Source organism: Lynx canadensis, chromosome E1, assembly GCF_007474595.2.
Source record: "Lynx canadensis isolate LIC74 chromosome E1, mLynCan4.pri.v2, whole genome shotgun sequence".
NCBI classification, from domain to species: Eukaryota; Metazoa; Chordata; class Mammalia; order Carnivora; family Felidae; genus Lynx; species Lynx canadensis.
Window position 1 is genome coordinate 157,152 of NC_044316.2, and position 14,865 is coordinate 172,016.

Sequence of the window (14,865 nt, forward strand, 5' to 3'; positions counted from 1 at the left end):
AGCTGGGGTGCGGGGCTGATTTCCTCCAGAGCGTGGCACAGAGTCTCCGGACTAGGAAATACCAGGCGCGGCTGAAAGGGTCAATACTGTACTGAAAACGGGGCACTAATGCCCAAGGGTCAAGGTCTGTAAGACTCACCCCTCCTCTAGGGCTCTCCGAGTGCTGGCAGCCAGTTTCACACTCTCCGGGCAAGACACTGGGGGGCTCTTCTCTGGGGGTGCTGGACAAGCCCCTGAGGACAGACCTGGAGACACTGGCACTGGAGGGCACCCCCCGCAAGGGCCCAGCACCTTCCAGTGAGGCTCAGCTGTCAGTAAGCCAGACGCATGGAGCCCCCACCTCTTTAGTACCCTGCTCTTTAACGTGAGTGGGGGCAGCCCAGGACCACTGACGTTTGAGGAACGGCTTAATATGAAACACAGAACAAGCAACTTGGAGAAAAGAAAGGAGAAGGAGACAAGACCGTCAAAAAGGTGATCATCAGTATCTTCAGACAAATATTTAAAAAAAGATATTTTTAATACCACTTTTACTAAGGTGTAACTCACATACCGTCAAACTCACCCTTTTAAAGTGCACAACCTAGTGGGTTCTAGTATATTCAGAACCACCACATATCAGCAGCCACCACCAGCTAATAAAAAAGACGCTGTGTCATCATGAAAGAACAGGAGACTACTATTAAAGCCAGTCTATTCAGAATGTTTTCATAAGCTCCTGAAAGTTAACATATCACAGCAAAACGAAAATCTTAACAGATTTTGGAAGAGAAATCTCAAGAGGCTGGAAGTTCAGTGGACTGAGGTGCCCAGAGAGCACAGCAAAAAGACAGAATGACGAAAACTGGGAAAGAAAAGAGGAAAACAACCAGGAGGCCAGTCCAGGAGCCCACTATCCAAACACTCGGAGTTCCAGAAGAAAGGGGCACAGACAGCACAGGGAGAGAAAGGACAATCGTTACGATTCGAGGGGATTTCCCCAAACTGAAGGATGTGAGTTTTGAAACAGAAGAGGCCGAATACCCTACAGATGGATAAAGGCACACGGTGCTGAGACTTCACGTCGCTGAGCAGAAGTTCCTACTTGCAGGGAGGAGACACAGCGTCCATATCAGAGGCCGGGAACCAGAGGCTAATTCCGCAGGTATGCCGGGAGATGGAAGGCGATGGGAGCTGGGCCCTCCACATATGGGGGGGGGGGGGTCCTCTCTAACCCCAAAGTCAGCATGTAGCCAAAATACCACCAACTGTGAAAGAGCGGAAAAAGACATTCTTCCACACACAAGGCTCTCAAAACACACACTAGTTCATGCTCCCTTAGTCAGAAAGCGACCAGAGGGTGTGGTCACCTGAATAAAGACCACACGGAGAAAGAGGAAGAATGGGGTCCAACCGAGAGAGTGGACGAGTCCCTGGGGTGCTGCACAGCACACGTCCAGAATGAGGCAGGTCGGAAAGCTCTGGAGAAGATGAGTCTATGCAACTCCTTCCTGTGTGCTTGAACACACTGAACGTGTGAGAAGACATTCAGGAAACTGGCAGAGAATCTGGAGTGAAATTAATGACAGGGACCAAAAAGCACCAATTCAGTTATTAACGTGGGAGGAAAGACGCATAAGGAAAAGCAGCAGTGGAATAAACGGCTCGGCGACACACACGATTCATGTCACCTTAATAACACACACACCGAGAGCGAACTAAACACAGCAGACACACTCTGCCAGGGGACAGGTGTGTGGATGTGGGTGAGGACAGGACGGCGAAGGACAACTAAGGACTCGTGCTCTGTGGGGGGAATAGATGGCCTAAAAACTGACAACTCATAAAGTAATGTAAACATGACATCTGGTGACTCTCGGGGACCTACCAGCACCAGCTGCAGGGGCCGAGTGACAACTCGGGGACAGTGAGACACTGCGTAGGGGCGCGGACGACCCATGGGCTCTATGCCGCGTGAGTGATGACAAGGAAAATCAAAAATTCTGAGTGTCTGCTTCAGGCACAGGATAGACTGCATCAGTGCTTTTACAGCTTTTTCAGTCACGTAATATTCCTCCTCTGTAAACACTGGATATATCAACCACAAATAAGAGTTCTGGGACAACCGGAAAGGCGTGAATATGGACATCAGATGACACAGACATGAACTGACATGGAAAGGTGAAGGCCACAGACTGAAAAAGTAGGCTACGAAAGAATATCAGAGAGCAGTCTCACGATAGTTTTAAAAAACCAAATATACACACTTTGCACATTAGTACAAAGCCCCAGACACACAAATATGAAAACACACGTGTGTGTGCAAAATAAGACCTGAAAGCATAAGTGTTTGCTAATGGCAGTAACATGACAATCTGCATCGAGGGGGATTTTTAAATATCAGGAAATGAGAACACAAGCCTGATATAAAAATCGGAGCCAATGGGCGTGGAGGGAGACAGAACAGAAGCACAGCCTCCGTCTGCCCCAAGACCCCACCATGTGACGACCACAGTGCACACAGCCCTTCCCCACTTGGCCCCGGCAGGGCACCATAAGGACTCGAGGTCTGAGGGCATCAGCACAACTGCAGCCCGGCCCACGGGGAAGGACATATGCTTTGGGAAGCTCCAAACCAACATCTGAGCATCCCTAAACTCCAGGCACTTTGCGTAACACCACTTATCCCTCGTAAGGGCAGCAGCAGCACTTAGTATTAACTGCCCCACTTCGTAGATGCACGGAGAGGTCAGATAACTTGCCTGAGGTCACACAGCTACTACTGGAATCCGAGACTCCAGACTCAGTTCTTCAAGACTGTATTCTCCTTCCTTTGCTCAGAGAAGGCCCAGGGCTCTTGCAGTCTGGAAACTGAGGACGTAAAATCTCTTTGAGCTCTTCTCTTTCCCCAACAGCACCTCATGCCCACGTTTACTCAGAATTAGCCTTAAACCTGAGACGCGCTTTCTCTAAACCTCAAGATGGCACTCAAGTCCTACATCCACTAAAGCTCTTGGCTTCCTCCTTGTTTCTTGCATCTCCAGTGCTCTCTGCTTCCCAACTCCTGTGCTGATGACAGACAAAAAAAAATCCCATAGAAGTAAGGTTATAAAAACGACGACAGTTTTGCTATTCCTCATAGATTCTGTTGGTCTGTCAATAGTTAATGAATACAACAAGAAGAATTTTGAAACAAACAAAAACAAAGACATTTTGGGTGAGAGAGAAAAAAATCGGAACAGCATGACTAACAGCTTCACCAAATAAATAAGTCATTTCCTAACACTCGGAAACTGTCCTCAAAGAAACGTACAGGTTTTCTGGCACAAAAAAGACTCTCAGAGCAATGGAACAGAATACAGAACCCAGAAATGGACCCACAAACGTATGGTCAACTAATCTTTGACAAAGCAGGAAAGAATATCCAATGGAATAAAGACAATCTCTTCAGCAGGTGGTGCTGGGAAAACTGGACAGCGACATGTAGAAAAGAATGAACCTGGACCCCTTTCTTACACCAGACACAAAAATAAACTCAAAATGGATAGAAGACCTCAATGTAAGACAGGAAGCCATCAAAATCCTCGAGGAGAAAGCAGGCAAAAACCTCTTTGATCTTGGCCACAGCAACTTTTTACTCAACACGTCTCCAGAGGCAAGGGAAACAAAAGCAAAAATGAACTATTGGGATCTCATCAAAACAAAAAGCTTCCACACAGCGAAGGAAATAATCAGCAAAACTAAAAGGCAACCGATGGAATGGGAGAAGATATTTGTAAACGACATATCAGATAAAGGGTTAGTATCCAAAATCTATAAAGATCTTATCAAACTCAACACCCAAAAAACAAATAATCCAGTGAAGAAATGGGCAAAAGACATGAATAGACACTTCTCCAAAGAAGACATCCAGATGGCCAACCGACACAGGAAAAAATATTCAACATCACTCATCATCAGGGCAATACAAATCAAAACAACAATGAGAAACCACTTTACACCTGTCAGAATGGCTGACATTAACAACTCAGGCAACAACAGATGTTGGCGAGGATGCGGAGAAAGGGGATCTCTTTTGCATTGTTGGTGGGAATGCAAACTGGCGCAGCCACTCTGGAAAACAGTATGGAGCTTCCTCAGAAAATTAAAAATAGAACTACCCTATGACCCAGCAAGTGCACTACTAGGTATTTACCCAAGGGATACAGGTGTGCTGTTTCGAAGGGACACATGCACCCCCACGTTTATAGCAGCACTATCGACAACAGCCAAAGTATGGAAAGAGCCCAAATGTCCATCGACGGATGAATGGACAAAGAAAATGTGGTACATAGATACAATGGAGTATTACTCGGCAATCAAAAAGAATGAAATCTTGCCATTGGCAACTACGTGGATGGAACTGGAGGGTATTACGCTAAGTGAAATTAGTCAGAGAAAGACAAAAATCATATGACTTCAGTCATGAAGACTTTAAGAGACAAAACAGATGAACAGAAGGGAAGGGAAACAAAAATAATATAAAAACAGGGAGGAGGACAAAACACAAGGGACTCTTAAATATGGAGAAGAAACAGAGGGTTACTGGAGGGGTGGTGGGAGGGGGGGATGGGCTCAATGGGAAAGGGACATTAAGGAATCTGCTCCTGAAATCACTGTTGCACTATATGCTAACTAATCTGGATGTAAATTAAAAAAATAACAATTAACTAATTAATCAAATTTAATTTAAAAAAAAGACCGAAGGTGAGGGAATCACATTAAAAAAAAGAAGAAGAAATGTACAGGTTTTCAAACCGAACAGTAACGCCTCGTCTGTCTCACAGGACTTCGCGGAATCTGGTTTGCTCATGCGCTTGCTCAACACTCTCTGATAAGCAGCCACTACACCCGACAACTTGCGCTCGTCTCTACACGTATGAAAATAAACAAGGCACAGTCCTTGCCCTCTAAAACCCTCGCAGCCTTAGAGCAGACTGTAAACCAACGGCAGCAACATGGTGTGTGATCATTGTAACAACGAAATTACAGCATGAACAACTGCGTACCTAACAGTTACTGAGCATTTACTAAGCACCAGGCAGAGCTCTAAGGCCCTAACATGCGTCGACTCGCATTTTCCACAACAGCCCCAAACGTAGGTACTACCCTCTCACTGGTGAGCAACAGAGAGGTTACGTATTTTGTTCAAGTCCACATGATGAGTAGCAGTAAATAACGCTGCTTGGATTTGAATCCTATTAAGATTTGGGACCCCACACTAGGAACGGCTGTGCCGTGAGCTAACAGACACTCAGAGACCAGAAGCACCAGAGCGGGAGGGACGATCGGGGAAAACGGCCCCGAGGAAACAACCCTTGCACTAGGCCTTGACGAATACCTAGGAATCTGTAAGCGTACGACGACGGGGCAGCCATGCTAGGTAGAGGGGACGGAGTGTGAGCACAGACAGAGTGCAGGGAAAACCAAGAGGACTACAACGTGCTTGGTGTGGCTGCAACCGAGGCAGGCAGAGGAAGAGCCGGACGGAGGTCAGGATGGAGAGGGCCGGGCCCATTAGGCTGAAGAGCTCAATCTCACGGTAAGGGGACCACGAGGCCGCCGGAGAATATCGAGGGTGGAGGGAGCCAGTCATTCCCGATCTCTGTCAGTGCTCGAACTGGAACGGACTGACAAATCTCTTAGAAGATGTGCCTCTGCGATCTCGCGGTCTGTGAGTTCGAGCCCCGCGTCAGGCTCTGGGCTGATGGCTCAGAGCCTGGAGCCTGTTTCCGATTCTGTGTCTCCCTTTCTCTCTGCCCCTGCCCTGTTGATGCTCTGTCTCTCTCTGTCCCAAAAATAAATAAACGTTGAAAAAAAAAAATTAAAAAAAAAAAAAAAAGAAGATGTGCCTCTGTACAGCTGGAACCCCTTCTCCAGTGTCTCTGGGACACACACTGGGGATGGGAAACTCCGGTCTTCTGGCCGGTTCTGACAGCAACGACTCTCTTCTCCACAGAACGCAAGGGAACGCGCCGCCTTCACGTCACCACCTGTGGGCGTGCGGAACGTACCCGAGCCCTGTGCCCCCAAACGGCCCATGGACCACTGAAAACAGTGATCGTCTGGCACCGAGTCTCCCTCAGCCAGTTCTCTATCTCGTACGGCTTTAGTCTCATTGCCACGCTGCCTGTCCCCTGGGGGACCCTCCAGTTTAACATAACCTCAGAGCGGAGCTTCTGAAGTCTCACTGGCTGAGCCGCTGGATGAAGCACGTTTCATGTCACGACCCCGTGTCCATAATGTTGACACAAAAGTATCATGAAACGATGGAATACTTTCTCTGATCAGATACAAGGTGCTCTGATCTTTCCTACTCCATTCTGATCTGTTTAACGTTTAATATGCAAATTAACACTCACTAGACACTCACCAAATTTCTAGCGGTTTGAAACTCTACGCCCTGGAACGTGGGGCCCAAAACCCAAGTGGATACACTAGGTCTGGCCCTAACTGTGCAAAGGGGATGAGTCCACTTTGATCTAAAAACAGAGCAGTGCCCCCTATTTCCATGGGGCCAACACCCATCTCCAGGCGGTCAGGGACGCGGCCCGCAGTCTCCTCATCCTCCTCCCCCGATTCAGGCCTCCTCCTACCACACCCGCCCTGCTCTGCCAGCCACAACGTAACCGCCCAGGCAGCACCCAAGTACAGGCCCTAGGCCATGCAGCATGTGAGAAACAACGAGGGCAACACAGTGAGACTAAGAGGAAGTCTGGAATCACGTATGGCGCCAGACTCACCACCTCTCCTCTGTGAGCCTGGGACAAAACTCTGGGCCCCTAAGTCTCAACCCCTCTTCCTGCTCAGCCTGTCCTCAGAGCTTGCCATGAGGATCCAAAGGTTTCAGAACAAAACTACGCCTGGCAAAGTGCAAAGAACTGTCACTACAATCTAGTACCCACCTCGCAGACGAGACACACGAGAGTGCACTGGCCGGCTGCACGTTTCTATCCATCTGCCCTGGCCTAGGGCAACACGGGACGGGGCTCAGACCGATCCTGTTTAACCACCTGAACCAGCAGTGGGATCAAGACCATGGTACACACAGCAGACCAGAACCGGGGCAAGGACCAGAGGGCACACGTCAGGCTCCACACGAAGGTGGCACACTGGTTCCATTTGGGAGAAACATGCTTGCATCAGAGTTCTGGATCTGGTCTCAGTACTGCCACCTGCTGGCTGAGAGGCTCACCTCTCACTTGAAGCCTCCCTTTGCCCACCTGTGGGACAGTGCTGCAGCCGCGTCTAAGTGAAGTACTCAAAGGCTTAGTCCACAGAAGACGGAGCACACGGTCCTAGCGCAGAGCTGGGACCAGAGAAAAGTGACACCAGAAACAGCAGCAAGCACGTGCCAGGCACCGTTCCAGGCGCTCTTCGGGAACTAATTCATTTAACCCTCAGGGTAACTAGATAAGGGAGATACAGGACCGGCAGCTGAGACGCAGGGTGCTCGTGTGAGTCACATGGCTTAGGCATGGTGGGACCAGGACTTGCGCAGGCTGACCCCAGGGCCCAAGTCCGAAGCTCAGGGCAGTGGAACGGGCGGACTTACAGAACAGCAAGCTCACTGATCCCATTAGTGGACTCACTACACATCTGTCCAGGGTGTTACAGAAGGGACCCCTTTACTGGGAAAGGGAGGGGACAGGTTGCATGCAATCGCTACCAAGCCACCCTGCCCCCCGACTCTAGACTAGATGCCAAAAGAGCGTCATTCCCAAACTCTGCCACACTCTCCCACGCGACTTTATCTGCACATGCCACACCTTTCAACTCTATCCCTTCCTTCCTTTGCCAGGCAAATTCTTCCGGCCTCTCAAGCCTTGGTTTGGTGAAGCCTTTCCCAAACTCCATGCTACTGTTAAATGCTCCTCTGTGGATCTTGAAAGACTGCTCAGGGTGGGGCAAAGGGCTACAGGGGGCAACGGGAGCAGAGGACAAAATCCCCACACATACGAGAAACTGTGAATGGGCTTGTCTGGCTGAAAATACCAGGAGATGAGCGTGGAAAGGTACTAAGACCTAAAGGTTAGCCCAACATTTGATTGTGAAAGCAATGGGGAGCCACTGAAATTTCTACAGTAAGACAGCACCTGATGAAGTGGCATTTCAGAAATCCAGGAAATTAAAACAGAGCTCCTCCATATAGTTCTCTGAGACCATGAATTTCTCCGGAAGAAGGCAACGCCATCATCCCCGACCCAGAAAAGCACACAGCGCCAAAATAACCTCCAATTCTGCCAGCACCCTCCCCTGCCGCACTGCCTCTTCACCACCCATGGCCATCGCTAACTGAAGGCTTCCTGGGTGCTGCAGCAGCAAAGGCAGGTGGGTGGGGGCCTCGCAGCCTAACTGCTGAACGAGACCAGGCAGTGCGCTCCTAAGTGCCCAACGACGTGTACAGAACAGGAAACAAGGGCCTCAAGGGCAGGGCTGAATCAGAAGGACACAAAAGACATTTGAATCATGTCACAAGAAAAGCTTGGTCCTGACCAGGTGACAGGGCCAAGGCAGGGAATCCCGAAGAACTGAGAGAAGCAAGGTCCACACACAGGACAAGGTGGGTGTCCCACCGGCTAGGGCACAGGGCTCGCGCAGGTAAGGGCAGACGGGCCAGCCTGTGGGCTCCAACCCGTTCCGAGGAATATGCACCTGACTTTTCAGGCAGTAGGGAGTCCCTGCAGGCTCTGAGCTAAGGGTCAGTGGTGCTTGCAGCCTGCTTCATCTTCACGGTGCAGACACAAGAATCTAACCCTCTGTGCCCTGAAAGGGTAGAGAATGACACCTGCACAGCTCTGTCCGCATACTTCGTGGGCTCAGGGCCACTCTAAATTAGCTGATTAATACTGTTGACACGACAATGACAAATGGTATTTTTCTCTAAATTTCCTCTAAAACCCAGCAGTGACTAAGAACCTTTTTAAGTTTTCACTAAAGCTATATTTAACTGTTTCCTCAAACATCAAAAAATACATTACCGTAAGGTGACAGATTGAAGATAAAACACAAGGCTGGAGAATGAGGCCAGCACCATATTGAATCTGTTGAATCAACGTGAGGTCCCTACAGGGGAGAACACCCACTGAGCCCTGGCTGTGAGCCGGGGCCGTGCTAACATGATAAATAAATAAAAATGGTCCTTCCCTCAGATTTACAGCCCAATGAATTTCCCAAAGCACCAAAGTGAGTATGTCAAATTAATACAGTAAGACCCATTCATCTCAATTCCCCCCTAACAGCCGACTGCTGCCATTCTGTGTTCAGCACCTCTTCCTGCCCTGGACTCTACACGATCTTCTGCAAGCCTATCATGCCGAGAGCACAAACACGTCATCTCTAATCTCTGATGTCAAACAGACATTTAATTTTAACTCTACCGCTCTTCTGCATAGAAGTCAACTAGATACCGCTCCCTAGAACAGACCGAATCCTTCCCCATGGACCACACCTACCACGAGAAAAGGTATGTCACACTATAAAATGATAACGCTTCAGACTTTGGTCTGTAATACAATTCCAGCAACTTCTCTAGGACACCACCTCAAGCAACCAAGGTCGTGGGAATGTGAAGGCAAGGCACCTGGGTGGATGCAGACGGCAATGCAGACTTGGAGCCCAAGAGCAAATACACAGCTCGGCAACTCAGCCATGTGATAGGAACGTATGCCAATGAACCTGCTCCACTGTGCTCGAGGAAGAGAAACAACTCATCATTTTAGTTGCTACCACAAAGACATTTTATTACTCTTTCACAAAAACCCTTACACTTGTATGGAAGTATCAGAATACATTTTCACCAGCTTAAGGGGAGAATTAACTAAGACACAGAAATGTCCCCACACTCAATTCAAAGGACAGACTTACCTTAAAGCACAGAATCACATACGTGGCTAACACTTAACTCTTGGGATATTACTAACACAATTACCCTGTACTTATGGACAGAACAACCACTGTGAGCTTATCCCAGTCAGGTTTTTATTTTATTTTTTTTATTTTTGAGAGTGAGAGACTGAGCATGAGTGGAGGAGAGGCAGAGAGAGGGGGACACAGAATCCAAAGCAGGTTCCAGGCTCCAAGCAGTCAGCACAGAGCCTGACGCGGGGCTGGAAGCCACGAACTGCGAGATCATGACCTGAGCCAAAGTAGGACGCTTAACCGACTGAGCCACCAGGGCGCCCCCCAATCTGAAAAAGCCTTCACATAGAGTCAGACCTGCTCTCTTTCACTAACCAGTGCCAACCAGTGCTAACCAGTACAGAGGGAAAGTCACCAGATTTTAGTATCAAGCAAAGCCCCAACTATCCCCACACCCAATCTAATACAGCTAAATAGACGTCAAGAAAAATACACCATGCTTTTTCTCAAATTTGAATTATCCTTGCCAGGCCTCCCTTAGCACATAGGGGAGAATTAAAGAATTAAGGCTAGGGGCGCCTTGGTGGCTCAGTTGGCTGAGCGTCTGACTTTGACTCAGGTCGCCATCTCACAGCTCGTGAGTTCGAACCCAGCATCGGGCTCGCCGCTGTCATCGCAGAGTCCCCTGTCCTCCCTCTCTCTGCCCCTCCCCTGCTCACACTGTCTCTCAAAAATAAATGCAACATTAAAACAAAAAAAGAATTAAAGCTTAAGAGGAATGATGAGACTACAGAATAACAATCACAGAGAAGCAGGTCCTTGAAGGAGAAAGGGCACAGGCTTCAGCGACAGAAGACTCACACTTGAGTGTCACTACCCAAACGTAATTTCCAATCTTCTTAGGTGAGTCCCTGAACCCTACAGAGTCTCCAGTCTCCTCCTCAGTGTGGTGGCTGCTGTCACCCACTGGCCCTGCACGGCTGGCCAAAGTCACCAGATACCAAGTGTTTGAATACATTGTAGACAAGGAGGGAGACAATTACACAGAGGTGAACGAAGACTTCCCGACACGTATCTTGTGACTTCGGTCTACGGACACTTAATGCTCTATGCCACGGCCCTAGATGGTACCCGGGATTTTTACAAAAACGAGAACTTGCAACATTTTACAAGTCACCAGTTCTCACTGCTGTGCTTACAGCTCCTTAATGTTTATTTTTGCCACATAGGTGGCTACTGGGACTTTGTGTTTCATAACAGGAAGGTACAACCATTCGGTTTTTCCTCCCGGGTATTTCTTCAGTTACAGGGGCGGAGTGACCTCCGGATTTAACTATGCTCAACGGTCCATGGATCACCTCGAAGGGATCTAAGTCCTCACCGAGCATAATATTTTTGACTTTCGGTCACTGAAAGGAAAAGAAAGAAAAGACATCACATACATCAGACTAGGAGGCAACAATGCGGCAATTTCCTCACTGGAACAAGGAGATGACCCTGTATCTCAGGCAGGTCTTCTCTCCCAGGACTCTCCAGACGCAAACGCCCAACAGGCTAAGACACACCTCCACTTAGCTGCCCCATGGACACACTGAGCTCAGCATGGCCAAACCAAACTCATCTTGTCTCTGATCGTCCCTTCCTGAAAAGGTTTCTGTTGTCAAAAACAGTACTGTCGGGGCGCCTGGGTGGCGCAGTCGGTTGGGCGTCCGACTTCAGCCAGGTCACGATCTCGCGGTCCGTGGGTTCGAGCCCCGCGTCAGGCTCTGGGCTGACGGCTCAGAGCCTGGAGCCTGTTTCCGATTCTGTGTCTCCCTCTCTCTCTGCCCCTCCCCCGTTCATGCTCTGTCTCTCTGTGTCCCCCAAAAAATAAATAAACGTTGAAAAAAAAAATTAAAAAAAAAAAAAAAAAAAAACAGTACTGTCACTTTTCTGACTGCTTAAACCAGTAATGCTGGGGTCATCCTTGATTCCTTTCTCCTTCTAATCCTCCACTCAGACTCAGGACTGCTTGTCCTACTTCCTACACACCTCTCAAAATTGTTCATAATGGCCTCCAACTGATCTGCTTGGATCCACTTCTCCAACCAGTTCTACACAAGGAAGCCACAACCATCACGTACCCTGCTTAAAACTCGTTTCCAAACTCCTATTTCACAGAGGCTGCAAAGGACTCCCCATGGGCTGATTCCTGCCTACTCCTCTAGCCTTGCTCTCTCCTTCAGCATTCAGGAACCGAGCCACGTGAGTCAAAGACTACCAATTATAATGTGATATCTGCTCTCCTCTTTCACAGTAATTACATACTTATTTTTCAGCAAATTACACGGCCACGAAATAAAAATCTCGCCCATTCCCAGCCTCCCTTGCAGCTAAGCATGGCCATATCACCGGGCTTGAGCCAATGGGATGCGAGCCCTGCCCTTAAGAAAGGAGATATGGCCCTCTCCTTCCCTTTTCCCTTTCCTGCTGGCATAATGTGCAAAGTGACAGTGGAAGGCATCATTTGGGTACTAAGTAAAAGGTGCCTGTGGATGATGACAGCACAAGAAGATGGATGGAGCCAGGTCCCCGATGACTGAAATTGCCACGTCAAAGCTGGACTACCCACCTGGCCTTTTCCATATGAAACCTGTTTACTATTTAAACCACCAACGCATGGGCTTCTCTGTCCCTTGAAGCAGTTTTGCCTAAGCCTCATTCGTCACCCTATTCTTCCAGACTCTCCATTCTCTGGACTTCGGTGCACGTGATTCCCTCTGCCTGAAACACTGTTAACCCTTCTTCTGATCCTTGCCTGCTTTCACCCTTCGACTCTGAGCTGAGGTGTCACCCTCCACATAAGTTTTCCCTGACTTCCCAGAGGAGATTAAATACTCTTGCTATTTTTTTCCCTACACTTTCCTTTGGCTCATACTCACCACACCTATAATTGCTGGGCTCACGTGTGTCTCCCTTTCAGAGCAAGTATCTGCTTTTTCCACAGTCATCCAGGAGCCTGGCACTCAGCACACGTTCAACAAATATTTGCTCAGTGAACAATACCACAGCCCTCGAGGGACCTCTGGACAACACCCTGAGGACTTCTTGACCTTACATTACAGGGCTCCTGTCAGCTCCACTCACAGCCCTACTCCTGTCACTCTCAATGTAAATGCCCTCCCTCCATTCCCTTCTGGACAATTCTGAAATGTGCCACCTCCTTCAACTGATCTGCACAGCCCTTTCTGGGACCACTTCATTTTCTCTTAATACACCGAGAGCTAGAGTGGAAAGTATTATGTGAACTCTTGGAATTAAGAAAATATATACATGGAGACCCTTCACTAACTAATATGATCACATTGTCAAGAACTGAGATATCTTACAGGTATCTTCTGAAAGAAAATGTAAGAAACACATAAACCACAGTATCTGAATTCTGACTACACACAGTAAATGTTCTTAAAATACTTTAAGAGCCTCTTGTAAAGCGTACATCACTTTTTAACGTCATTACAACTAGCTGTCGGTTTACTGCTTTATATACTCACCCTTCACCGACACTGAAGATTTTACATGGCTTACTCATTTTCACAAAATAAGCATCTTTTTGTCATAGCGCTGTGGAGTTAAAGAAATAGGGTCCCAAGAAGAAGGCAGTGGGACGTAAGACAAAAAAAACAGAAATATCAAGGGATCTGAGTGATAGTCTCAGGTTGCCAATGACTCAGTGGACGACCCTGGCTCAGTTCTTTTTAACTCCACAATGAAACGTACAGGTGATTCCTAAAATCTCTTTGAAGAAACAACATTGTTGCCGTATCAATCTGCTGTTAACCATTTAATAGAGATGATGTTGGTGACTTAGGCCAAAGGCTGTATAATTACAAGTATTTACAGGAAACCTGACATTTGTCTATCAGTTTTAGGTTAAGCGGAGGCTTGAGTCTAAAATACGGTTCTTCAACTATCTGGAAACAAACGTGTACTTTGGAAATGCTAGTTTTTGTGCGATGAGAATGGCTGCTGGAATGTGAGATTTTCCACTGTGTGTCATTTTCCTCCCACATTTGTTAGGCGCCCACACTGGATTCGGAAGGTGCTCTGGTCAATAAAACGGAATGGTTTTCTGTGTTCACTGCCACTCCCTCGATCCCCATACGCCTCCCTTCCCTTACACCGTCCCGGAGCCTGATAAGGGAGATCCAGAGAGCAACCGATCAAGCGTCAGGCCAGAGCACAAATGTCTGTACTGCCACATGCAAAGACATCTGGGCTTGGCTTGTCCAGTTCTTCCAAGCACGAACGGCCTAGTCTGGGCTTTCCGCACCTCTAGTAAAGGTTAAAGAGATTCGCAGCCGTCCCCCGGAGTGTCCAGGCTGGAAGCGAGCGCCCCTCGCTCCCATCCTCCGAACTTGCGGACCTTGTGGGTTCCTGCCTGGCCCGTCTAGAGCCGCACCGCCCACCTCTTCACGCCCTAGAGGGCGACCGCCCTGCCCCCGCCCCCGCGGTCGCCAGCCGGGCCTGACCTCCTCGAACTGCTCGCCCGAGCAGCCGGCGCCACGAGCCTCCAGCAGCTCCCGGAACTGCTCCAAGGTGACGGACTCTTCGCCGCGGCCCAGCCGCTCTTCCAGCCAGCGCAGCAGCGCGCCGTGGTGCCTAGACACCAGAGACTCGCAGGGCGGCGCGGGCCGCAACGCCGCCGCCGCCTCCCGCAGCCGGGCCGGCTCCAGCAGCGCCGCGGCGGGCGGCAGCGCGGGCGCCGCGGGGCCCGGGCCGGGGATCGTGCCCGAGTCTGCGGCCCACTCCTGGTGCGGGCCCCAGCCCTCGCCACCGGCGGCGGCGGCTTCGTCTTCACTGCTGTGACTCGGAGCGTTCCCCATGGGGTCTCCGTCTCGGGCGTCCGGCTCTGCCGCCGCCGCCGCCGCCGCCTCCCCGCCTCGACCTGTCAACCTCCGGCGGCACCCGGCGGGCGGGGACAGGGAGGGGACGACGGCGGCGGCT

The 14,865-nt window shown here is 49.4% G+C and overlaps 1 protein-coding gene across 3 annotated transcripts in view; it reads right to left on the reverse strand.

Moving 5' to 3' along the window:
- ZZEF1 (zinc finger ZZ-type and EF-hand domain containing 1) overlaps positions 1-14,855 on the reverse strand; it is a 103,676-nt gene extending 88,821 nt beyond the window's left edge. For all 3 annotated transcript variants that reach the window (XM_030296080.1, XM_030296079.1, XM_030296078.1), the window contains exon 1: positions 14,391-14,855. In XM_030296080.1, the coding sequence (XP_030151940.1) occupies positions 14,391-14,744 (354 nt within the window). In that variant the 5' untranslated portion in view covers positions 14,745-14,855. The remainder of the gene's footprint in view (positions 1-14,390) is intronic.
- Between the last annotated feature and the right edge of the window lie 10 nt (positions 14,856-14,865).